Source organism: Perca fluviatilis, chromosome 9 (genome assembly GCF_010015445.1).
Source record: "Perca fluviatilis chromosome 9, GENO_Pfluv_1.0, whole genome shotgun sequence".
Classification (NCBI taxonomy): domain Eukaryota; kingdom Metazoa; phylum Chordata; class Actinopteri; order Perciformes; family Percidae; genus Perca; species Perca fluviatilis.
Window position 1 is genome coordinate 40,725,096 of NC_053120.1, and position 27,702 is coordinate 40,752,797.

The window sequence follows — 27,702 nt, forward strand, 5'->3', positions numbered from 1 at the left end:
AAGTTTCCGACTTTATTGAACAGCTTGAGGGCCGAATGCTGTTCCTGTGTACTCGCCAAGTATGAAATGTGTTTTTTCCCCCCAGTACATCACGAAATAAAGGTACTAGAGCACATATGGAAAAATCAAGTGCCTAGCAGCCAATTTGTCCTCTTTCTCATTCCCCTTGTATGGTACGGGACAAGTAGCGTTTCAGCTGAAGTCTTCAAAGTGCTGTTAAAATCTATTCCAATTTAATGGAGTGAGCTGGGCGAAGGTCAGTCAGCTCGCTGCACCGTCTTGAAAAGAGCTGGGGATTGGGCCAGTAGCTTTCAGAACTGTTTGTTTATGGCAACTGCTGTCCTGGGGCACAGGGCCAAACAGCGCAGCGTGACACAGCTGTCCCCTGAGCCAATGGATGATGGCGGGCCACACGCCTGTGGAGGCCTCCTGCCCTCAGAGACCCATTGTCCCTGTGGTGGAAGCCTCCTTCCTGAGCTGGAAAACACAGGGGGATATATTGTCCCGCTCTATCCTCTTCTTCTTCCAACATATTTCATTACAGCTGGATGAAAAATAATCCTTTCAAAACAATATTCACACTGGCTGTAATTAGAGTTCATAGGAGGAGTCACAAACCTTACTGCAATCACGTTTGGAATCTGTGGTTATCCGCCATATAATTAAGAGCTAAGTATACATTTATTGCAATGAAGCCCTAGAGAAAAAAGGGATTTTACTTGGAAACCTGCTAGCTACTGTTTTGAACATGAGATATTTTGGATTATTTGACATTTAAATAGATCCTAATGCATACTTATTGTCCTCCAAAACGACCAAACCTTATTGGACAAATTAAACATTTTACCTAATGATGGTGCTAGTTAGAGAGCGAAGGGATCACCAAAGTTTCTACAAAACATCTTGAGGAGAAGATGAACGTTTGTTCCAAGTGGCAACCTCTGGTGTTGAAAAATGAAGCCAATGCGCAAGTGCCAAAAACTGCAGTTCATCGAGTGGTCACTTTTGGCTGGCTCCAAAAGAGAATCAATCCCCATAGACCCTTATGTTAAAATACCCCACTTCACAGCAGAAGTTTACAGCCTGGCATAAAAAATGTTTTTGTTCTCTGTAGCTAAGTTCCCCCTTCATTACAACTGTGGGAGGGTTGAATGTTTTTCTCACCCGTTTAAATTATATTCAGGCTTATATTGGCTCCTCAGAAAGTTATGTGTCACTGAGGCTACGTCCATATTTTATACAGTCTATAATTTGTACCAAATCTCATGGCAAACCATCCAAACTTTTTTGAGACATTCCACTCAAACCACACATATGCCAACGTCATGCCACCCAGTTAGAGAGTAAATGCCGTTGTAGTTTTTGTATGCTCATCAAGTAATCCTTATTTGACTTTGTTAAAATCATGAAGATTTAGGCAATTTTCCGTTGATATGTAAAGTAAACCTTCATTTGTTCAGAAAGACAGATGAAAGTAATGTTGGGAAGCTAGTTTAGCCTCGATGTGATGCCATGACTTGGCTCTCTATACTTTGATATATGGCTAAATACCTGCAGAACTAATGACATTCCCATCAGCCCCAGCTCTTGTTTGTTTTTCCTGCTAATTTGCAAATGTTAGTATGCAAACATGCTAAACTAAAATGGTGAACATAGTAAACGTTATATCTGCTAAACATGTTAGCAATGTTATTGTAAGCATGCTGATGTGAGCATTTAGCTCAAAGTACAGCCTCAAAGAGCCGCTCACTTAATAAATTACATCAAATATTTTTTATAATTATCTCAAAATATCTTTATAGTGACTTACTGCAACATTTATAAGGGACACCTTTTGTTGGAAGGGTATTTTACAGTGAAAATATCCTGGCGTAAAAGAATAATACAGTACTCACAATGACTGGAAAACCAGCATTAGAACCTATGCATTCAATTTTACACTGTACAGGTTTTCTAATTATTCTTGACAGTTACTGTACATCCACTTCAGTGCCTATGTTATTATATTAAAACAATATTTAATCATTTAACTGTCAATGTCAAACAGGAGGAAATGCAACTTTATCTCCAGCACACTTGACTCTTTCAAAGACAATAACAGGCACTGTGAAGATTTTTCAAACTAAGCTGCTGTTTATTTTCCTGAAATCCTGTTTTAATTCAAGTCAAATGCTCTGTTTTCAACCAGTGAAGAAGTGAGGCGCTGTGTTTGTGATGTGGGCAGAGAGAGCCCCAGTGAGGGAGCACCATGGAGTGTGACCCTGACCCAGCCCTGGGGCTGAACAGATAGCCTGTTTATTTTAGGGAGCCTCTGCCTGCTCTCACTGTTCTCACTTGAGGACAAAAACAGCTGCATCTTTTCATGTCAGACAACAGGGGGTGCAGTGCAGGGCAGAGCCACCAGAACTCAGTTTGACAAACTCTTTCCTACGGATCTGTACAGCTTTTCTAAGAAGATATCAATGGTGTAAATTCATGTATGTACATAATAGAGAATATCAAACCTGTGGAAGCAATTTAAAGGGCCTATTCAATCAAAATATTTTTTTTATATACAATACACTTGAGGTCAATGGCAATTTGGTGTATAGTGCTTTTAGACATTTGAAAAATTCAACATCTGTTTTCACAAACAATGTCTTCATTACTCAGGATAATCCACAGACCCTTCTCAGGAATTTTGATAGGGACTATTTCTTCAGTAGAAAGCAATTCAAGTAAAACAACTACCATATCTGCATGACTAGATACCACTATGGGTAAACAAGAACATGTGTTTTCTTGGATTGTTTTGGTTAACCAACCCCCAAGGGCCTGGATTTGGGCTTTTCTGACAATTTAATTGGTTTTGTTCACATTGAAGCAAGACTATGGATGTTGTGCTGAACAACCGCACGATAATGGGACAGTCAATTTCCTTTCATTTCTCTTGAGTCAGTTGGTTTAAAGTCGTCCTAAGGGGAGTTGACGGAGAGTGGGACGGGACCTCATGGCAATGTCTCCCGGAGAGGTACAGAGTGTTTCCTTCATGTTTTACTCTTGTAAATGTAGAGAATTAGAGTCAAAAAGTCAGCAAACTGTCGCAGTAATGTCAGTTATACACTCCACTAACATTAGCAATTCTATGCTACTGGTCATACAGTACCTAGTCTGGATCAATGGAAGTTCATTTTCAAGATAATTGCCTTACATGTCCCTCACCTTCCGCTCTTTTGGTGTTGCTGTTCTCAAAATCCCTTTGCTTCGGGAAACGGCAACAAACTTCAAGTTAGCAAGCTACACGCTGAAAATGGCGAGTTTTGAAAAAATAAAATTTGATGGTGCAACAAGGCAGGCCAGCTTGGTTCTTTCAGGAAATGATTGTAAAGATTTACTAAGAATATGTTTACGACATTTCCTCTCTAACTGGTACGTTTTGGGGCTGATTGGCAGAATTGCTGTGGACCAAGTACACATGGCAATATACTGGTAAGAGCAAATGAGGTTTAACCATGTATCAGCTGATTTACATAGCTCACGTTACTGTAATGTGTGAACAGTAAACGTTATTTAATATTTTATGTGGCCTTTTCCTTTGCGTGGTGCAAATGTTCCATAAAACAAGTTCCTTCCCGAGACTATTTTGCAGAGCCACCATTGCTGCGTCCAGAGCTTAGCGCCGCCCAAGATGATTGTGATTGGTTTAAAGAAATGCAAACAGCCCAGAGCGTTTTTTTCCTCCTATCCTAGAATGTATGTGTGGTGTAGCCAGACCTTACTTCACAGCACTGTGGAGATAGGTCTGGCAGTGCGGGACTGAGAACAAGTCAGGCTGTAGAAGCAAAACCCCTGAATGTATGGAATTGAGAGAGAGTGTGTTTTATTGCTCATGAACGAAACCTTTTATTTGTAAGAGGACCATTGTGCTATTTCTTCTTTCAAAAGTTACACAGTCTCACTTTATTGGCTGCCTTATTTAGGATGACCACCAACATGGGTTTTCATCAGCAGGGCTGACAGCCTACCTCAGTCTACCTGTGCAGTACACTTTGTACAGAAGCTATAGATCTATATTTGCTGGTGTGAGATTAGCAAATACTGGTTGTTGTCCATGAGCAGTGTTGGTCATCTTACTTGCAACGATGGTAAAAGTAATTAATTAGATTACTCCGTTACTGAAAAAATAACGCCATTAGAAACGCCGTTATACTTAAACGCCGTTACTCCCAACACTGTCCATGAGAGGGTCCAAGACAAAAAGAAACATGGGTCAAACACAGGCTAATCATGTGGGGTGAGGCCTCTGCCATGATTGTGCTCTACTCTTGCAGATACATCATATTTAGTCACAATCACATCTAGTCCCTCTCTATGAACCAATCAGACACAAAACAACCTTTTCAGTTGATGAGCTGTGATTAATGCTGTGTAATTATTCCCCCTTGATAAATCTATAAACAATATTTTGTGGGTTTAAACCTGAACATTAAGATGATGGGAATCTACCCAGTCGTAGGCTCTTGGGAAAGATTCTTTGCATTGAGGACTCAGGAGGAAGCTCTGCACTTTTGTTTGTACAGTCAACTCGTGCTCCTCCTGTGATCACGAAACGGCGGTGTCAGATTATAGAAGCTGGTTGAGATTTAAGGTGAAGAACAACAGCTTACTCGCTTTTTCCCCTCTGGGTACGTGGAGCAAAAAGTTTGGCATCGTAGGAACAATAAGTGTAAGGTGAGCTCAGTGACCTACTGGTTCCCAGCCTTCCCTTTGGCTTTCTCACTTTCCCTGCTCACATCGCACCTCTAGACAAAAGCATCATTATTGCTCTTGGAATAAATTAGATGTTTTATGGCCTGTGATGGAGCGATTTGAATGGATAGCCAGAATTGGGCGTTTCCAGTCATTCAGACTTGTGTGACACCACAGTATTTCCAAGGCGGTTTTGTCTCTCTCATTAGCTGTGATGAGCTTGTGGCTGCATTTCCTGGAATCCTAGCAATGAAACAAATGGTGCCACAGAGAGCAAAGTCTTTGTTTTTAGAAGGTGTCAGACCTTATTCTGTGATTTTACTGAATCTCCCTGCAGGTGAAAGGTCAGGGCTGTGAGTGTGAAAGATGTACAGAGGCTTGTCAGCGTGTTAATCTGTCTGTTGGCCAGAGGCCCAGGCAGAGAAGAGCAGGACTCAAACAGTATTGTGTTACACAAAACAGGCTCTTCTCACACCATTGAGCACGTGCTCGTTTCTTAGTTGTGTGAAAACCAACCGTGATCCAGAGTTTAGACACACTCCTGGAGTTTCTAAGTATATAGAAAGTACATCACAAGGTGTAAAACAGTGCTCACAGGACACACGTTGACTTGACATGACAAATGTTTTCCCAAAACTGTATACACTTATACACAGCTAATAGAGTTACATCTGTAAATCAAAATGAGAAGCTTTTTTGAATGACTCATTGTCTAATGTATATTCCCCTCAGAACTCCCACAGTGTGGTTTGACTAAAAACGAACTACTAGTCTCTCTTCTCAACAGGGACGGAGCCAGACGTTGTAAACATTTGGTGCTCAGCCCAAATCTAGGGGGGTCCGGGTGCATGCTCCATTTATGGCCGCTATGTGCACATTTGAGAATAAAATGTCTAAAACCTTTACATCATTTTGGAAAAGACATGATAGTTGCCAAGGAAATAAATCATCCTATATAACCTATACCTTTTTTTTTTTACATTTAACTGTTCTCCAACTGTCTTCACCATTCTGAAACCAGAGCACAACAAATGTTAAGGATGACAAAAAAGACAAAAAAGTACTATTATGATATATATAAATATTACTATTTAATAATGTAGCCTATAGTAGGTAGGTTAGGAGTTTGGAGTTTTTGTAAACAGCAGCAGAGTGATTGAGGGGGAAACGACATCAAGTTGAAGTTATTTTAAAACCCTCATGAGAAAACATTTGGGGCTCCACCCCTGCAGCTCCCCCAGCCACCAAAGAGCACTGGACATTTTAGGCTTGTCGAGTAACTAGCTCACCTACTGTATTTCAGCCAATGCGCTGTAAATACCTGTAAAATGTCTGTTGCTCTTAGCCAGCCAGACAACAAAGCCATGATTGTGAGCTCTTACATCATTATCCTTCATTCATGGCCTATGTGCTGCAAAGCTCAGTTTCCTTGGCAAACTGTGCTGAGTGCCAGTGTCATCCATGTTGGACTTTTCCCCCTCTGTGTTCACTGCAGTTAAATCACACCACTGGAAAACACTGAGTTATGGCCCAACATTTATCTCACTTTTATTAGTTTATGGATAAAACTATGAGACACATTTTCATCTACAGGTGTTCTAACCGGCATATTACAGCTGGCACAGAGATTCTCCTCAGGCAGTATGAAATGAAAAAGTGCTCTAGTGCCAGAAGCAAGCCATTGCAAGCTTTTTATTACGGTGTCTGGCCTTGGACACAGCGAGAGCAAGACAATGAAAGATAAGGCAGTCTCCATTTGCTCGGTTCCCCAGCTGTGTTTGTCCTTAGATAGTCAGACACCTTTATCTTGCCAAGGAGTCTGGGTTAGACACAAGATCTTTCTGACTGCAAGTTCAGAGGCATTAGTGTAACAGGACAGACAGTAGTAGTACAAATCTAGACCTCAAATCAAGATTACAAATATACTGTAGACCTAAGGCCGATAATATCCTTTAATATCTTGATTAGTGCAAGTGGGTTCCAAACTTTTTTTGTCCTGGGTACCCCCACAGCACTTTTAGATGAACTTGCGTCCCCCCCCCCCTTAATCGTTTCCCAATGTACTGTATGTTTCAAATGTATAACATTATTCATCATATAATATATTATTGGATATTATTTCATACAATTAAACTGTCAATATTTAGATTGGTTTACAATCGTTCTAGGCTACTACTTTTGGAGTGATCCTGAATGTTTTAACCATTTATCCTTACGTTACTTTAAGCCAATACTTTAAGCTAACTATTTCAACCGTTAGCTAACTATTCAACATTAAGCTATTTTAATTCCATTAATTTAGCTAATCATTTGAACTGTTTTTTCTTTTAACTAGGTTTTCTCAACTCTTCCATACACATCATGTTCTGAAGTGCATTTTGCAGTAAATAAGAACTTTCTTTAGTCAAAGCAAAAGTTTTACAGTTTGGTAAATATGCTTATTTGTCTTCTGAGAGAGAGTTAGATGAGAAGGTTGATACCAATCACATCTCTGTGTGTGAAATGTAAGACTACCAGCAGCCAGTTAGCTTAGCTCAGCATAAAGTCTGGAAATAGCTAACAGCTAGCTAGAAAGGTATCCTAATCAAAGATACATAAATACAATAGCCTACTCCTGTTCTTTTCAGTAAGGGTTTTAAGTAAAAAATGCTCAGTGTTATGGAGTCTACGTTAACAAATAGAGGCTTTTTATATCAGGACAGTTAAAATGATCTCGAGTCCACAACGCCTAGGCGATCCTGATCATTTTATATTTAGGTCATAACTCTGGTTTTAGGGTAAACAGAAGATGATTTGTTCATGAACTCTTTTGTGTGTACAGTCAATACTGGCTTGCTTCAACTGAGAGTGGAAAAAGATTCAACAGCAAATATACAACCAAATGGCCAATCATGTGGGGAATAGGGGCTCAGATCAGATCTCTGGTCCGCAACGCCACGGGCTGTTTACTCTCTAATGTCAAGGATAGAGAAGGAAAACATTAGAATTATTACAATATTGTTAACCAAATACCTCAATATCGATATTTTGACGTTAATGTGTGGTTGACTATTAGTTCTTTCACAAAATATTAACACAATGAGAGTTTTGATAAATAATCATTAATAATGTGGACATTATGACTAAGAAGGTAAAGGCAAATAACAGAACAGCTAGAACAGTATGGTAAATTCAGATAATTGTGCAAAAAAAGGGCAACAACAGCACAAGGCTGAATGAATATAGGGGAAACACAATGTATATTTAGCATTATTTTTGGACTGTGGCCAGTGGCCTGTACAGTAAAGGGGAAACACTGGATACGTTGCCCAGCCCTAACTCCTTCAAGCTTGAAGCCCTTCTTATAGCAGAACTCTATGCGCCTTGGATTTCACTCCTCTTTGCATACACTTGAAACCCTTGACAGAAGAGCACATTTCAATGCTGAGTGCGTGTGTGCATGTGTTTTTACACACCATCAGACACCAGCCTTCCTGTTTTGAGTCACGAATGCCTTTGTCTCCGTACCAGAAAACCTGATTGAAACCAAACAACACCGCTAGAGAGGAGGAAATGAACACTTGAGCAAATACCTCAATAGAAGGAAGTGACATGATGTGCAGCACAGCAATCAAGCTGTGTGGTGTCAGTGGAGTAAAAGGAGAAACTGAACAGAGGTGGCTTTGTTGGAAAGAAGTTTGAATGTGAAGGCATCACGGATTAGATTTATCACTCAAGTAACCTGTGACGTTCTGTTAAACCTCAGCAGATGTCTGGATCGAGCAAACTAATGTCTCTTTACACAGAAACACACTGACAGGATGCAAAGGACTTCTTTCCCATGCAGCGCTCATCTAAACACTCAGCGACACGTGTTGAGGTGCCTGCCAACAGCAACTGAGAATAAACATATTAAATATCTGCCTCATAGGAGGGGGAACCAAATACACCAAATCAGCTGTGTATGGAAAGTTAAACAAGACAGGGACAAAAGACCTGAAATAATCATAATCATAGTCCACTGATTTTGTATTTGTATGTGCAATGAAGTAGAGCTGCAAAGCTGAATCGATTAATCGATCAGTTGTCAACTATCAAACTAATCACCAACTATTTTGATAATCGATTAATCAGTTTGAGTCTTTTTTTTCATTTAAAAAAAGTAAAACATTTTTGATCCCAGCTTCTTAAATGTAAATATGTTCTAGTTTCTTCACTTCTCTGTGACAGTAAACTGAATATCTTTGAGTTGTGGACAAAACATGACATTTGAGGATGTCAAATTCTTGACGTTCTGACATTTTATGTAAAACAACTAATTGATTAATCAAGAAAAATAATCGACAGATCAATCGACAATGACATGAATCGTTAGTTGCAGCCCTACAATAAAAAGGCTTAGACTCTTGGGCGTTTTGTTGCAGCAGAGAGTGAAAAGAGAGTTACAGGTTCACTGGAGATAGGGCTGTGGGTCTGTAGCCACCAGTTTAGTGAGTCGGGGATGTTTGTGGTCAGGGTGTCAGGGAGTAGTTTAAGCCACAAAAGCAGATTCTGAAGCAGCAAAGAACAGCAAGACATGTTGGCTTCAAAGACATGACAACAGGTGGAAATGTGTCCGGGACTGACACAGTGTATATGAGTGCACCAGTGGTGGAATGTAACTAAATACATTTACTCAAGTACAAAGTTGAGGTACTTATTTGAGTCTTTTCTTTTCATGCCACTTTCTACTTCTACTGCGCTACATTTCTGAGAGAAATATTGTACTTTTTACTCCACTACATTCATCTGTTACAGCTTTAGTTACTAGTTACTTTACACATTAAGATTTTTGCACACAAAACACATGTAGTTTATAAAATACAATGTTTTATTATAAAGTAAACTAGCCAACAATATAACGACCTACAAGTCCAGCTGAAATGATTAGACCATTAAACACTTAGTTAATTGACAGAACTGTTTGGATCGTTTCCAGATTCTAATATATGAGGATTTTTCTGCATTGAGTACTTTTACTTTTAATATTGTAAGTACATTTTCCTGATGATACCTAACATACTTTTATTTAGGTACCAACAGGACTTTTACATGTTACAGAGTACTTTTACAGTGTGGTATTTGTACTTTTACTGAATACTTCTTCCACCACTGGAGTGCACTAGAGTGGCTATTTCCTCATATTTCACAGCTCTCAGACTATTTTGTTACCAGGGAACAGTGATTCATTATTTCACCCCCAAAAGTCCTTGGCAGGACAGCATGTAACAAATACATCACTTGAGCTGCAACTGTCATTTGCCCTTGGTGCAGTCAGTGTAACTCTGAATGCTGGAATGCAGTGGTGAGACACATTACTAATACTGACCAGTGTTTGATGTCAGGTTTGGTATGTGACACATGGATGAGCAACAAATTGTGTGTCGCTCCCTCCCCTCCGGGTCAGAGAAATTCAGAAAAAACGAAGCAGTGAAACTACTGTGTGCGATGTCCAGACAGTTCTACCAGGGCTGTAGTGCCACACTAAGGCCTGTCGGTGCAATTCTGAGGATGCAAGAACAGAGGATTGAAATGCAGCGTTTCTTTCAGTTCATGTGGGACATCTGTGTGTGTGACTAAGAGATGGGAGAACGGGGGTGTTTCACACTCCCCTCATTTGATTTTAAGATATGAAAAAAAAGAAACTTGAAACTGACAATGAAGGCTTCAGAGCTGTCTGCATTAATGGTACCAAGTCAGACTTTCACCGGTTTCAGCGTTTCCAATTTTAAGACTCGCTGTTTTTCTCTGTTGTTTATCAAAGTGTAAACTACGATCTCATTTGGAAAAACGTAACCTCTCTCTTTCATCTAATTTCTTACAAATCTCAGTCAGCTGGCCTGTTGGAGAGACTTTTATCTAAAGACAGGAGGTGATAAGTAACACTCAGGAGGTTTGTCCCATAACTGAAGCTAATGTGGAATGTGTTGTGTACAGTAGACACAGATGTATGATTTATCTCCTGCATTGAGAAGGTTAGCTTATCGACACTTCTGTCAAGCTGATTATGTAAAACTCCATCGCCTCATCTCCTCAAAGCCAAATATTAATGCTGAAGGAGTTATTGTATGTGTTTCTAAAAACATACAGTAAGGGAACATGTGGTCTTTGGCATAGCCCACAGGCCTATAATGTAAGTAACCTGCTTTCATATTGACTAATATCACACACAAAAAAATTACTTTCATACAGGAAATTAATCAAAACCTTATCTGACTTTACTCACAAGTGTAGTGTTAAAACAGCAAATGTTTATGTAGACTGAAAAGTCAATTGAAAAAATGGTCTGTAGACAAGATTTTAAATGCTAACTGTGATGGAAAACCTAACAGTGAGAGGTAAACTGTTCACAGATGGGGCAAGATCATACTCGGATTTGACCTTGGACAGTGAAAAGGAGAGTCTTGAGTAAAGGTTTTGGGGATCCAAGTAATATATATATATATATATATATATAAGCTCCTGCATTACAACTTTCAACTAAAGTGAACCTGCCGTTGACTCAAAGGACCCACACAAGAGCTCAGTGTTGGCAATCTCACTCTGCTTGGCTCCAAACTGACTCTGCATGTAATCATACTGAATAGTTTTGGTGCTTTATCCAAGCTTTGTGTATTTGTGTTTTAAATCTAAGGTTTATAGAGAGGTCCTGGGAGAAGCACATTTATATCAAAAGTTTTCCCACACTTTCTTATATGTGTACATTATTGGTAGGAGGCTTAAGCCTTTGAAAGACTCAATCTTAACTGAAATCAGTCAAACAAACAAACGTGCAGTTAGTATGCAGTTAGTAGCCTATGAGTGCAACAAGCATACGATGTTAAAGCACAATAAAGGACACTAATAATCACAGCTTGGGACTGAAATGAAACAATGTTACTGGAAGAGTAGTTACACACTTTTATTATAATACTCTGTATATGATTAAAACTGTTTTAACCAAGGCAACGGGCACCACAAAGTATGTCATTTCTTTAGTTCATTACTATAAAAATAAGAAACATAGCTATCGGAAATAATGAGAAAAATCTAGCAATGATACTTAAATTAACATATAAATGAAAAAATAAAGCTGTGATGATGAGAATGATGCCTTTCTATGGCAGAGATCTTCTACAAGGGGTCCGGGGCCCCCAGGGGGTCCTCAGAGTCACTCCAGGGGGTCTCCAAATTATTGTTAATTTTTGAAAGTTTTTTTCAAAAATTAAAAAGCCTAACATGATTCCAACATATTATTAGCAAATATAAATCCCCTGATGGTAGGCTTACTGGCCAGTAAGTAATGTAGTCACTAAGGTAGCCATCCACAGATACAGTTCATCCCTGACAGTTTCACATTTTAGGGTTAACATTAAAACATGATTTATAAAATCATGCCAACAATTATTAGGGTATTTGAATAGCTTAGTATTCTATGCAAAAAAAAAGTATCTAATGCTTTAGGCTGTCCTAAAAGTTATTGTAGGACCAGATTAATATGCAACTTCATTTTATACAATATATGTAGTAGGGGGTCCCTGATCCGTCTCTCTTTCAGTTAAGGGGTCCTTGGCTTAAAACACGTTGAAGACCCCTGGTCTATGGTGTTATAAGTTTGCAGATCGCTCCCTCTTGTGGTGGATAATGTCCACGACGTGCTTCCACCATTGCTGACGCAAGTTCCGGTTGTGCAGCAGCCATTTTGTCTGTTCGGGCAAGTCTACCCTGACGGTTACGAACTGCAGTTCCACCTTTAGGAAAACAATTTGAAATGTTGTTGTGGAATCTCTGTTTCACGTTATCTACTATCTGAGCGCCGTGTAAAATTTATACCACACATTTACAAGCCGAAGAGGGCCCTCCTCTTCAGAGAAATCCACAATTGAGCGTGTAAAGCGCGGGTCAGCGGAGACATGTCGTCCGAGGAAAGCTACTTGGCCATCATACGCTATCTGACTGATGAACGGGAGCCATATGCGCCGGGGACGCCTGGCAACACCAAGAGAAAAATACGCAAAGCGGCTACCTGCTACGTTGTGCGAAACGGCACTTTGTTTTATCAACGTCGACTGAAGGGCCAGAATGATTTCACGGAGCTGGAGGTGGTGCTGCAGGACGGCCGGAGGAAGGAACTTATCAACGAGGCGCACATCATCATGGAAGGAGGGGAGCACCTCAACCAGCAACTCACCTGGGAGACCATCTCTCAGAAGTACTGGTGGAGAGGTAACCGACTCCAGTCCCGATACCGAAGGGAAGATAGAACCACTGGGAGCCGCACAACCGGTGGAAACATGAGCTTGTTCAAAGATAAATACGCCACCCGTCCCAGCCATGCACAGAGTTAACCTGTGTCTCCATCTAGTGGTTAGCTAAAGTGCTAGTCTAGTCTTTTGACTTTATCTGTATTCCTCGCAGTATTGAGAATGAATATAAAGACCAAGAAACGGACGGGAAGTTGCTAAATACTAGGACTGTGCTCGATTGAAGAAATTCTTAGTCGACTAACACTTATTCAATTGTATCGACTAATCGATTAGTTGATTTAATCGACAGATCTGTAAATCTGAGTTTCTCCGCAAAGAGTCATGGAAAAGCACCGCTTTAATTCTTGTGTTTACCAGAGATGAGCTCGTACGTTTCTTGGAAATAAGTCACTCAGCATGAAAACAGCATCAGACATGACTAATGGACTAAAGAGATCTAAGTTGACTAAGACCAGAACCACCGATTAGTCGACTAATCCACTAAGAGGGAGCAGCCCTACTAAATACTATTGAATGTCCTAACTAGTTAACTAACTAACCCAGTAACTATCTGATTGTACGTGTTTACACAACTCAGACTTTTTTTAACAGTCCTCATTTCTGTCAGGAAGTAAAAATAAATACAAAACATCTACTTAGGGCAATTATTATATGTCATCTATTTAAGCAAAAATGTTAAACATTTACTACGATACTAACAGTGCCTCAGATGTCAATATTTCTTTCACATTTTCTTAGTCTCCTATAATAGTAAATTGAATATGCTTTCCCTTGGTTTTTATCAGAAAAAAACAAACAACATAAAGATGTCACCTTGCTTCCTGGGCAATTTTGATGAGCACATAATTGTCATATAATGGATAATGAAAATAGTAACTTTGATTGGAGGAGTTTAAAATGATGGTGTTGTGTAACTGTGAGTGATATGTGCTCTGTGGCCCTCAGGTATCCTGAAACATGTGAAAGACCACATCAGAGAGTGTGCTCAGTGTCAGAGCAGGCGCAGTGCTGATGACAGCGCTGGGCCTCGACTGTTCTCCCGGCCCGGGAAACGCAGGGCGGCTGCCAGCACCAATGGTGACGAGGATGAGGAAGGGGAGGAAGAAGAGGGAGATGATAGTTTGGTCTTCACTGACTCATCTTTTCAAATGAGATCCAAGTTGGCCAAGCATGAACTGGTCTTTGTACGTCTCACAGTTTGTTTTTTTTGTTCCAGTCCTGATAAATACAAATGTGCAATATAGTGCTGCACGATATGAAGAAAATATGCCATATGCGATAATGTTTTTGAAAGTTGTGATAACAATATTACTTGTGATATACAACAATATATTAAAGTGTTCTCAGTTCTGCTTCTTTCAGTATTTTGCTAAAATACAACAAATTGCATGTTTTAATTATTTCCAAAAAAGAATGACAATGACGGTTACATTATAAAATGCAGTTTTCTACTGATATTTTCTTTCAACTAACACAAAAAATCTCGGAGTGCCTTTTGCGATGTGTTTATTGCGTCAGTTGATATCGATGTATTGTGCAGCCCAAATGCGTGATCATGTTTGCCCTATAATTTAGTCTTGTGTTAATGGAGATTTTTATTGGTGTGTATTGTGTGTGCTATTTCCAGGTGGACAGCAAGGGGGAGGTGAATCAGTTCCTGCCCAAACACAGCCAAACAATGTTGGACAAACTCAACCAGCAGCGCATCAGCAATCAATTCTGTGACATCACCCTGCTGATCGAAGGAGAGGAGTACCGTGCACACAAAGCTGTCCTGGCAGCATGCAGCGAATACTTCAACGAGCTCTTTTTTGAGAAGGGCGCTGCCTCCACACATGAAGCTGTGGTTGACCTCTCCGGTGAGATTTTAATTTTGTTGTTTCTGATCAGAAAACATTTATCATAGTTGCTCAGTTTTAACCGTCATACTTCTCTCTCTCTCTCTCTCTCTCTCTCTCTCTCTCTCTCTCTCTCTCTCTCTCTCCAGGTTTCACCAAAGCCAGCTTCCTCCCGCTGCTGGATTTTGCGTACACTTCTACGCTGACGTTCAATTTCTGCGTCATGGCAGATATTGCCAACCTAGCTCGGCATTTGCTGATGACCGAGGTGCTGCAGATATGCGAGTCTGTGCATAAGCAGGTGGAGGAACAGAAGCTGACGGTGTATCAAAGAGGAGACGTGCACACTGTGGTGTCGAGCCAACCGGCTGCTCCGGAGGACTTTAAGGGAGAATCTGGTGCCTACGTGGTCACCATAGAGAGCGACGGCAGGGCGGTGGTCACCCAGAGTGCCGTCGCCTTGACAGGCGAGCCCTTAGCTTTTGTTGCACCCGCTGAGGAGGCCTACATCCAGCAGCCGATGACAGTCATTGCTGAAGCTGTAGAGGGAGACACAGTGCATCATGGGGAGGCTGGACAAAATGAAACCGTGACTCTGATCACTCACAGTGGACAGGCTGAGCCAGGAGAAACCGTTACTCTCATCTCCCGCAGCGCAGAAGGAATGGAGGGGGAGACGATGACCGTGGTCACCCACAGTGGACAGGCGGGAGCCAGCGACTCTCTCGCCGTGGTGTCAGCCTGCCTGGCGATGGAGCAGCCACAGGCCGCGGAAGCGGGAGCCTTTGTTATAAACGTGGACCCAGGCAAAGTGAGCCCGTCAAAGGTCGTCGAACTGGCATCCACAGCCGCCTCCGAAACAGTGGCGTCGCCTCCGGAGACGGGAGAATCAGCACCCACACCCCAGAAACGTAAGCGAGGGCGTCCAGCCAAGGTGAAGAAGGACGTGGAGGTAGACGAGTTTGTGCCCCTAGACGAGGAGGATCCCTCTGCTGATGAAAGCCACGGAGACAAGCAAGAGGTGATGTCAGATGACCCTAACAGAAGACGACTCAGGCAGCGCTCTATTGCCGAGGGCGGTTATGCACGTTTACATATGGGGCTGGAGGATGAAGAGGAGGGGAAGAAGGGTACAACCCCTCCGCGTGCTGCCACCCCTAAGGTACACCTTTATTATTTCTTTAATGTTTATTTGTAAAGGGTCAAGTATGCAGCATAAACCTATGACACACAACACAGCATTTATAGCCTAAGCTAATTTGCAATGCCCATCCTTAGATGGGCCTTTAAAATACATAAAACTCAACAATAAATCCATAAAAGACAAGAACAAAACACAAACTCAAAAATACATACATTAAAATGCAGAACTCAACAAGAAAATAGACAGAAAAAGACACAGACTAATATAATAAAGCACCATAACACAGGAAGCACCAGATCACACATACATGCTGCCTCTTCAGTAACAGTTTGAGTTTAAAATGATCCCAGTCAGGATCCAGTTTGAGTTCAGTAGGTAAGGAATTGCACATTTTGATTCTCCGAAAAGAAAAAGCCGTTAGGCCGAATGAGGATTTACATAAGGGCATCTTTTTTTTTTTTTTCTTCTTCTATCACGTTCTCTCAATAGTGAAAAATGAGTAGATGAATTGAACATGAATGTGTTTTTAGGTGGCTCCGAGGCCAGGTAAGAGGGGGAGACCACCAAAGCAGCCAGCGGAGACTCAAGGTGAAGGACAGTCTGTGTCTGAGTCGGGGGCGGACCCAGAGGCCGGCACAGCGGAGAGCCTGGCGACAGGAGAGCTCGGCACAGACGAGGCTGGGCCGAAGGTTGCAGAGCCTGAGACCCAGACCCAAACTCAGCAGGAAGAAACCCTGGCAGGGAGCGCCGTCGACGGAGAGCACACATGCTCTGAGTGCGGCATGTCCTTCCAACGACGCTACGCTCTCATTATGCACACATTAAAACACGAGAAAGCTCGTGGATACAAGTGCAGTGTAAGTTTTAGTGTTCCATCAACATGTAACAATTAGTTATGTTTTTTTTTTGTGTGTGGCATTTTATGCCTTTATTAGAGAGATTACAGTAGAGAGATGATACAAATTTAGGGAAGAGAGAGATAGGGAAAGAGTTTCAACAAAGGTTGCTGGCCGGATTGAAACCTGGAACATTGAGTTAACCCCTAGGCCACCAGGGCAACCCATCTCTCTTTGATTTTTATGATTTATTGATTTCATTGATAATTCTATCCAAGGTCTTTTTGTTTGTCTGAAACCCAGAAGGTAGCAAATTGTCACATTTTAAGCTGGAAACCGCAAATGTTTTGCATTTTTCCCTCCTAAATGACCACGATCACAACACTGCAACTAATAGATTAACGACTAATCCTTTTAGCACTTATTTTGTCTTTTAATCATCTTTCTTAGTTTTGTTTTTTATTGATTCCACAATTTTTTCCTACAATAAACATAAAGGGCTTATATTTTACATTTTCACTCCAACCCCAGGTACCACATAGTGTTTAATCTAGGTAATGTAATATAGTGAAAATGTTGTGACCATGGTGTGTCTGTGTCCGTGTAGCTGTGTAGTAAGGAGTTCCAGTACGCCGCCTCACTCCGCGCCCACCTGGCCCGACACAAGCAGCAGAGCAGCCAGCGAGCGCCCATCGCCAAACCCCCAGTAGAACAGAGCTCCGAGGGCAAGGTGGAAAGCGACTTGGACGAGAAGAACTTGTCGCCACACACCAAAAGAGAGTTTGTGTGCGACATCTGCGGGAAGACGTTGCCGAAGCTCTACTCTCTGCGGATCCACATGCTGAATCACACAGGCGTGCGGCCTCACACCTGCAAAGTCTGCGGCAAGACGTTCGCCCACAAACACAGCCTGAAGATGCATAGAGCGCTGCACGATGTCACCAAACAGTTCCAGTGTACGTACTGTAAGAAGATGTTTGTGAGCAAGCGGAGCATGGAGGAGCACACCAGCATCCATACAGGTCAGTGCAGACTGTGCTCAAGGTTCATCACCCTTAAAGGTCCAGTTCACCCTAATTACAAAACAAATGTTTTTTTTATTAGCCATTAGGGTTGTCACGATTTCTATTTTAAATTGAAAAGAGGTTTCGAAATAGAGAGCGATTCCCCCCAGTATTTTTTTTCTCTCTCCACACCCACCTTTTTGTGCACGTCCAAAGAAAAAAAAAAAAACAGACACAGCGTAGCTTACCAGCTGGTTGCATGCAGCTCAACACAGTAATGTTAGCTGCAGCTGCACTTTTCAAGACACCATGGCCACTGTTGGAGTAAGAGATGACGGAAAAACAACAGAACTGTAAAATCCTCCTGCTTCCCTGAAGTCACCAATGCAGCAACTATTTGCCTTCCCCGTGAGTGAGTTATGGAAACAAACAACGAAGGTAAAGCATGTGGGCTCCAATGAGACTCCATGGTGCATTCATGTGCACCTTTTTAAACAAATGGTGCATTCCATAGCACCTCGTAAACTCTGAGAAACTTAAACTGTTGTTGCAAAGTACCCCTCTGGCATCTAGTGGCTCTTATTGTGGCATTGCCATCCCCGTTGGAATATTATTTTAAATTTTGTCATCGTAACCATAAAATCAAAAGTCAAATTGAATCGTGGATTTGGAGAATCGTGACACCCCTAATAGCCATGCAGCATGTAGTTTTAGTTTGTTTGTTTTGAGATAAAATTGTTTCAATTAAGAAGTCCAGCTGCCAACAACATGACATTAGAGCAGCACTGTAGTGTGACAGAAATAAAGAGAGAATAATTCAACTAACATGTTGCTGAACAAAGTGGTCCGATGGGGGTAGTCAAGTCGACGTGTTGGTCACAGAGATGGCCGAGTGAATATTACACAGCCGGTGATGTTCCACTGTCGGGTACACAGTGTTCAGTAAAGACCCTGAGGCAGCTTTTGGACTGAGAACTGAACGGTAGACGTTACCAGGCCAAAATATGTCAATAAGTTAAAAATATAAAGTATATATTGTTGAACGTCTCAGTAAATTGCCATGATTATGATGATGTGGTAAACAGAATATTTATTTAGCACATTTAAACCACATTTATTCAGATTAAGGTATTATGATTAAGTCAAACGTGTTTTTTTCCCCTGTGGAGAAAGGCAGACTGTCTGTGCATGACTTGTAAGACGGGTCTATGAAAATCCTAAATACGAGAACACTGGTGAATGGTTTAGGTCAATGAAACCGCTCGTACATATTTAAGAACTAATACAAGTATTGTACGTTTATTTCATTAGGACAATGCACATTAATCAGCATTTCTGTAAATGCATCAGTGTTAGCTAATTTTTAACTGTAGTCCTAGTTACCTAGCATGCATGTCTTTATGGCGGATATGGTGGCCGGAGGAAACCCACGCAAACACGGGGAGAACATGCAAACTCCACACAGAAAGGCCCGGGATGACTTGGGTTCGAACCCAGAACGTTCTTGCTGTGAGGCAGAAGTGCTGACCACTGAGCCACCGTGCTGCAAAGTGCTTCTTGCATGAGCACAGTGCTTTTGGAAAGAAGTGTTGCTGCTGAATTTTTAAATTGAAAAAACAAACAAAATTCATATGCCCCCATTGTATTCACACAGGAAGTAGAAATGTGAGAGACGGATATCTTTAAACTTACTTTCTAACTTTAAATATGGATAAGCTAAAAACTTTGTGCATGGCAGGACAAACACTAAAGCATGAGGAAATATTCCTTGTTAGTTGGGTAAACTGACCCTTTTCTCTGATAAGACTGTGAAGTCAACCAGATATTTGTGTCTTTTTTTTTTTCACCATAAACAAAATACTTTTAACAGGTGAATCAAAGTACCTATGCAACACATGTGGAGCAACTTTCCATCGGGCCTCAGCTTTGAGCAAACACCTGAAGAAGCACCTGCCCAAACCCGACGTCCGTCCATTTGCTTGTGCTCAGTGAGTATCTCTCTTTAATGACACATGATTCACGTTCCATGGGGCAAGGCATTCATTGAGACCATGTTTAAATGCACTTACTAATTTCACCTGCAGCTGTGATAAGAGGTTCTATGAATCAAAAGATCTCCAGCAGCACATGAACAAGCACATGGGCCTGAAGCCGTTCCAGTGCCAGGTGTGCGGGAAATGCTACAGCTGGAAGAAGGACTGGTACTCCCACGTCAAGTCCCACAGTGTGGCCGAGCCGTTTAAGTAAGTCCAACTATGTGTAGAAAATCAGATACCACCATCTGTTGACCAAATACCTCGATGATGATATTGTGACGATATTGTACGGTTGACAGTTGGTGCTCTAACAAAATATCTTTACAATTAGATTCTAGATAAATAATCACCAGTAATGTGGATAAAGATATGTGGCCAAGTGGTTAAAGGCAAATAATAGAACAGCTAAAACAGTCTGGTAAGTTCAGAAAATTACATCGCTTTATGGTAATGCAGCCTTTAAAACCAGGAAAAGACAACACTTAGGCCATATTGCACGATACAACTTTATTGTCAGTTCACACTGAAATTCATTTTGTGTGTGTATATATATATATATATATATATATATATATATATATATATATATATATATATATATATATATTAACTTTTGTATAATACAACATTTAGTACAAAAGATGATATTACGATATCTTAAATCTAAGACGATATCTAGTCTGATATCACGATATCGATATAATATTGATGTATTACACAGCCCTAAGTCTAACAGAACTGATGTTAGGGCTGAACTATATTTTTCCTCCTATCGTACAGCTCTAACTGATGTACACCTTGTGCTTTTGTTAACATGATAGCCAGGACATCAGAGTTTGGGTGTTGGAATCCTGTTTGATGTGTGTCCTCAGGTGTAATGTGTGTGGGAAGGAGTTCTTTGAGAAGGCTCTGTTCAGGAGGCACGTGACCAAAGCCACTCACGGGAAGAAAGGCCGAGTAAAGCAGAACCTGGAGAGGGAGTGTGAGCAGTGTGGAAGGAAGTTCACTCAGCTTCGAGAGTACAGACGCCACGTCAACAACCACCAGGGTAGGCGTGCATTCACACACACGAGGCGGTCGTCTGACGGTCCGGCAAAAACACAGTTCTTTACATTCATTTTGAATCGGGTTTTGGCCCTTTCCGACATACTATACTATGACTTTTTTTCTACATGATATACTATGCCTTTCTGACTTTTTTTGACATACTATACTATGACTTTTTATGACTTTTTTTTTTTTTTTACTACATACTATACTATGAAATTGTGAAATATAAAGTCTACTTGTAAGAAGAAATGGGCCATTTAATGACACTTCCACTGCTGCGCAACCGCTCGCTTTAGTTGGTCTGAACGTGCCCAAAGACTCCGAACATGACAGGAACAGTCTAAATCCTGGAGCAGTCCTGTGTTAGTGGATGCTTATTTATAGGTTTAATTTTTAACAGTGCTTTTGAAGTTTTTCTTTTCTCTCTCTCTCCTTTTAGGAGTGAAGCCATTTGAGTGTCTGACTTGTGGTGTCGCCTGGGCTGACGCCCGTTCTCTCAAGCGTCACGTCCGCACGCACACAGGAGAGCGGCCGTACGTGTGCCCCATGTGCCAGGAGGCCCACATAGACGCACGCACTCTACGCAAACACATGGCCAAGTATCATGGGGACAACCTCCCCGGGAAGATCATGCTGGAGAAGGACACCCTCCAGTTCCACAACCAGGGCACCCAGGTTGAGCACGCCGTCAGCATCCTGGCGTCGGAGCTGCCTCCTGAGCTCCGGCCGGCCCAGCAGCCGCCATCCGAGGAGATCGAGACGGTGCTGATCACCGAGGAGACGGTGGAGGCTGTGGAGGCGGTGCAGGCCGCTCAGGCTGCGGGCGACGGCTCCTTGGCGACGCTCTCAGATCAGGGCATCATGCAGGTCGTGAACTACGTCCTGGCACAGCAGGCCCTCACAGACACCAAGCTCGAGGAAGCACCCGAAGTGATTCAGACCATGGAGGTGGAGGTCGCTCACTTGGCCGAGGTCGAGTAACTTTGTGCTGCGCGCCAGGATTCCCACACAGACGATCACATTGTTTCTCACAGTCTGTATAAAATGTAACAGAATGTACAAAGATGACTATTTTTCTGTGAATTTAAATACCATAAGTGAACCATAGTGTTTGCTGTCTGTTCAGCCCAAAACTGTGTGTGTGTGTGTGTGTGTGTGTGTGTGTGTGTGTGTGTGTGTGTGTGTGTGTGTGTGTGTGTGTGTGTGTGTGTGTGTGTGTGTGTGTGTGTGTGTGTGTGTGTGTGTGTGTGTGTGTGTGTGGTGTTGTATGTATGTCTACGTTCTATGTAAATGCTACATATACAGTTACAAGATGAATTGATGAGTTACAAGTCTGTGACATTTGGCACTCAGGAGAAATAAAAGTAGAAATGAAGACACAACACTGACTAAATGTGATTCATGTCATTGTGTATCAACCTTACAGAGAAAAGCTGTGAGACTTTACCACAGCAAACTTCATGGCTGTGGGTTCTTTACTCCCTCTAGTGTTCGCCTAAAGGAAGAGCAAATAAAAATGTCTACATTTCACTGTCAGTCAGTTATGTGCTGTTGGGTGTATAGGAACATTGCTTTCCCCCCAAAAGTGCTTTAGAAGTTGTTTTGCCAGCTTCTTTAAATCAGCACAAAGTAAACATTTAGATGACTTACTGTAAATATGGAATGTAATATTGGAATTTGGTATTTTGAGTTCCAAAATGTGACCCTTAGAATCAAAATGTAATCTTGTATGAGTAATTTCACACTTCAGTGTCAATACTTCAAGAAATCATTCAATGAAGCCACGCTTCAAATAATTTAAAATGAGATTATTACAGCAAGTATGGATATTTATTTCAGATTTATATCAAAATACCCTTGGTATACTGCAACATATTTACAACACGTACAAAAATATGAAAATGCAGATAGTCTCTGCTTTCTGATAATGCTAGCTACTTGAGACAAAGTTAAACATTGGGCTAGTGTAGTACGCACATACTGTATGCACTTTGGGGCTGCATTTCTACAAATGGAGTTGGAGATTTGGTCAGGATTAATGGTGTCCTCCATGCTGAGAAATACAGGCAGATACTTATCCATCATGCAATACCATCAGGGAGGCATATTATTGGCCTCAAATTTATTCTGCGGCAGGACAATGACCCCAAACATCCAGCCAAGGTCATTAAGTACTATCTTCAGTGTAAAGAAGAAGAAGAAGTCCTGGAAGAGAAGGCATGGCCCCCCCAGAGCCCTGATCTCAGCATCATCCGGTCTGTCTGGGATCACATGAAGAGACGGAAGGATCTGAGGAAGCCTACTGTACCTCCTCAGAAGACCTGTGGTTAGTTCTCCAAGATGTTTGGAACAACCTACCAGCCAAGATTATACTATACCATGACTTTTGTTTAATCACATTTTTCAACATACTATACTATGACTTTTCATAAATCTTTTCGATACACTATACTATGACTTTTTTATCACTTTTTTCAACATACTATACTATTACTTTTCATAAATGTTTTGACATACTATACTATTACTTTTTTCAACATCCTATACTATGACTTTTTTATCGCCTTTTTCAACATACTATACTATGACTTTTCATAAATTTTTTCGACATACTATACTATGACTTTTATTACTTTTTCAACATACTATACCATGACTTTTATGACTTTTTTCGACATACTATACTATGACATTTTCATCACTTTTTTCAACATACTATAATATGACTTTTTTATCGTGTTTTTCGACATAATACACTATGACTTTTCATACATTTTTTCAACATATTATACTATGACTTTTTTATCACTCTTTTCAACATACTATACTATTACTTTTATTACTTTTTTTCGCAATACTATACTATGACATTTTCATCACTTTTTTCAACACACTATACTATGACTTTTCATAAATGTTTTCGACATACAACACTATGACTTTTTTCGACATACTATACTATGACTTTTATTACTTTTTCAACATACTATACTATGACTTTTATAACTTTTCGACATAGTATACTATTACTTTTATGACTTTTTTCGACATACTATACTATGACATTTTTATCACTTTTTTCAACATACTATAATATGACTTTTATTACTTTTCGACATAGTATACTATTACTTTTATGACTTTTTTTGACATACTACACTATGACTTTTTTATCACGTTTTTCGACATAATACACTATGACTTTTCATAAATTTTTTCAACATATTATACTATGACTTTTTTATCACTTTTTTCAACATACTATACTATTACTTTTATTACTTTTTAAACATACTATACTATTACTTTTTTATCACTTTTTTCAACATACTATACTATTACTTTTCATAAATGTTTTGACATAGTATAACATGACTTTTTTATCACTTTTTTCAACATACTATACTATGACTTTTCATAAATGTTTTGACATACTATACTATTACTTTTTTCAACATCCTATACTATGACTTTTTTATCGCCTTTTTCGACATACTATACTATGACTTTTCATAATTTTTTTCGACATACTATACTATGACTTTTCATAAATTTTTTCGACATACTATACTATGACTTTTCATAAATTTTATCGACATACTATACTATGACTTTTCATAAATTCTTTCGACATACTATACTATGACTTTTTTAATCACTGTTTTCAACATACTATACTATTACTTTTATTACTTTTTCAACATACTATACTATTACTTTTATTACTTTTTCAACATACTATACTATTACTTTTTTTCACTTTTTTCGACATACTGTACTATGACTTTTTTATCACTTTTTTCGACATGCTATACTATGACTTTTTATATATTACACTATGGCTTCTTGTGACTTTTTTTGACATACTATACTATGACTTTTTTATCACGTTTTTCGACATAATATGCTATGACTTTTCATAAATTTTTTCAACATATTATACTGACTTTTTTTATGACTTTTTTCAACATACTATACTATTACTTTTATTACTTTTTAAACATACAATACTATTACTTTCATGACTTTTTTCGACATACTATACTATAACTTTTCATAAATGTTTTGACATACTATAACATGACTTTTTTATCACTTTTTTCAACATACTATACTATGACTTTTCATAAATGTTTTGACATACTATACTATTACTTTTTTCAACATCCTATACTATAACTTTTTTATCGCCTTTTTCGACATACTATACTATGACTTTTATTACTTTTTCAACATACTATACTATGACTTTTATTACTTTTTCGACATAGTATACTATTACTTTTATGACTTTTTTCGACATACTATACTATGACATTTTTATCACTTTTTTCAACATACTATAATATGACTTTTTTATCACTTTTTTCAACATACTATACTATTACTTTTATTACTTTTTAAACATACTATACTATTACTTTTTATCACTTTTTTCAACATCTTATACTATGACTTTTCATAAATGTTTTGACATACTATACTATTACTTTTTTCAATATCCTATACTATGACTTTTTATCGCCTTTTTCGACATACTATACTATGACTTTTCATAAATTTTTTCGACATACTATACTATGACTTTTCATAAATTTTTTCGACATACTATACTATGACTTTTCATAAATTTTTTCGACATACTATACTATGACTTTTCATAAAATTTTTCAACATACTATGCTATGACTTTTCATAAATTTTTTCGACATACTATACTATGACTTTTCATAAAATTTTTCGACATACTATACTATGACTTTTCATACATTTTTTCGACATACTATACTATGACTTTTCATAAAATTTTTCAACATACTATACTATGACTTTTTTAATCACTGTTTTCAACATACTATACTATTACTTTTATTACTTTTTCAACATACTATACTATTACTTTTTTTTACACTTTTTTCGACATACTATACTATGAAATTTTTGGACATACTGTACTATGACTTTTTTATCACTTTTTTCGACATACTATACTATTACTTTTATTACTTTTTAAACCTACTATACTATTACTTTCATGACTTTTTTCGACATACTATACTATTACTTTTTTATCACTTTTTTCAACATACTATACTATTACTTTTCATAAATGTTTTGACATACTATACTATTACTTTTCATAAATGTTTTGACATACTATACTATTACTTTTTTCAACATCCTATACTATGACTTTTTTATCGCCTTTTTCGACATACTATACTATGACTTTTCATAAATTTTTTCGACATACTATACTATGACTTTTTTCGACATACTATACTATGACATTTTCATCACTTTTTTCAACATACTATAATATGACTTTTTTATCGTGTTTTTCGACATATTATACTATGACTTTTTTATCACTCTTTTCAACATACTATACTATTACCTTTATTACTTTTTTTCGCAATACTATACTATGACATTTTCATCACTTTTTTCAACATCTATACTTTGACTTTTCATAAATTTTTTCGACATACTGTACTATGACTTTTTTCGACATACTATACTATGACTTTTATTACTTTTTCAACATACTATACTATAACTTTTATTACTTTTTCAACATACTATACTATGACTTTTATAACTTTTTGACATAGTATACTATTACTTTTATGACTTTTTCGACATACTATACTATGACTTTTCATAAATTTTTTCGACATACTATACTATGACTTTTTTCGACATACTATACTATGACATTTTTATCACTTTTTTCAACATACTATAATATGACTTTTTTATCACGTTTTTCGACATAATACACTATGACTTTTCATAAATTTTTTCAACATATTATACTATGACTTTTTTTTATCACTTTTTTCAACATACTATACTATTACTTTTATTACTTTTTAAACATACTATACTATTACTTTCATGACTTATTTCGACATACTATACTATGACGTTTCATAAATGTTTTGACATACTATACTATTACTTTTTTCAACATCCTATACTATGACTTTTTAATCGCCTTTTTCGACATACTATACTATGACTTTTCATAAATTCTTTCGACATACTATACTATGACTTTTTTAATCACTGTTTTCAACATACTATACTATTACTTTTATTACTTTTTCAACATACTATACTATTACTTTTTTTCACTTTTTTCGACATACTGTACTATGACTTTTTTATCACTTTTTTCGACATGCTATACTATGACTTTTTATATATTACAATATGGCTTCTTGTGACTTTTTTTGACATACTATACTATGACCTTTTTATCACGTTTTTCGACATAATATGCTATGACTTTTCATAAATTTTTTCAACATATTATACTGACTTTTTTTATGACTTTTTTCAACATACTATACTAATACTTTTATTACTTTTTAAACATACAATACTATTACTTTCATGACTTTTTTTGACATACAATACTATTACTTTTCATAAATGTTTTGACATACTATACTATTACTTTTTTCAACATCCTATACTATGACTTTTTTATCGCCTTTTTCGACATACTATACTATGACTTTTCATAATTTTTTTCGACATACTATACTATGACTTTTTTATCGTGTTTTTCGACATATTATACTATGACTTTTTTATCACTCTTTTCAACATACTATACTATTACCTTTATTACTTTTTTTCGCAATACTATACTATGACATTTTCATGACTTTTTTCGACATACTATACTTTGACTTTTCATAAATGTTTTGACATACTATAACATGACTTTTTTATCACTTTTTTCAACATACTATACTATGACTTTTCATAAATGTTTTGACATACTATA

General features: G+C 38.6%; 1 protein-coding gene across 1 annotated transcript; it reads left to right on the forward strand.

Annotated features, from left to right (window-relative positions):
* The first annotated feature begins 12,638 nt into the window (after positions 1-12,638).
* Positions 12,639-22,282, forward strand: zbtb11 (zinc finger and BTB domain containing 11). The gene is made up of 10 exons (XM_039811886.1): positions 12,639-12,951; positions 13,938-14,176; positions 14,620-14,851; positions 14,980-15,992; positions 16,505-16,831; positions 17,418-17,832; positions 19,685-19,802; positions 19,899-20,057; positions 20,723-20,898; positions 21,340-22,282. Exons 1-10 carry the CDS (start codon positions 12,639-12,641, stop codon positions 21,879-21,881), a joined length of 3,534 nt encoding a protein of 1,177 aa, XP_039667820.1. The 3' UTR covers positions 21,882-22,282.
* The last annotated feature ends 5,420 nt before the right edge of the window (positions 22,283-27,702 follow it).

What these genes read in the sequence shown, in the direction of transcription:
- zbtb11 (XM_039811886.1), top strand. Translation starts at nt 12,639, where the DNA reads ATGTCGTCCGAGGAAAGCTACTTGGCCATCATACGCTATCTGACTGAT. An exon ending in CGCGTGCTGCCACCCCTAAG is followed by an intron (nt 15,993 to 16,504) that starts GTACACCTTTAT and finishes ATGTGTTTTTAG; the next exon opens with GTGGCTCCGAGGCCAGGTAA. An exon ending in AGTGTGGCCGAGCCGTTTAA is followed by an intron (nt 20,058 to 20,722) that starts GTAAGTCCAACT and finishes GTGTGTCCTCAG; the next exon opens with GTGTAATGTGTGTGGGAAGG.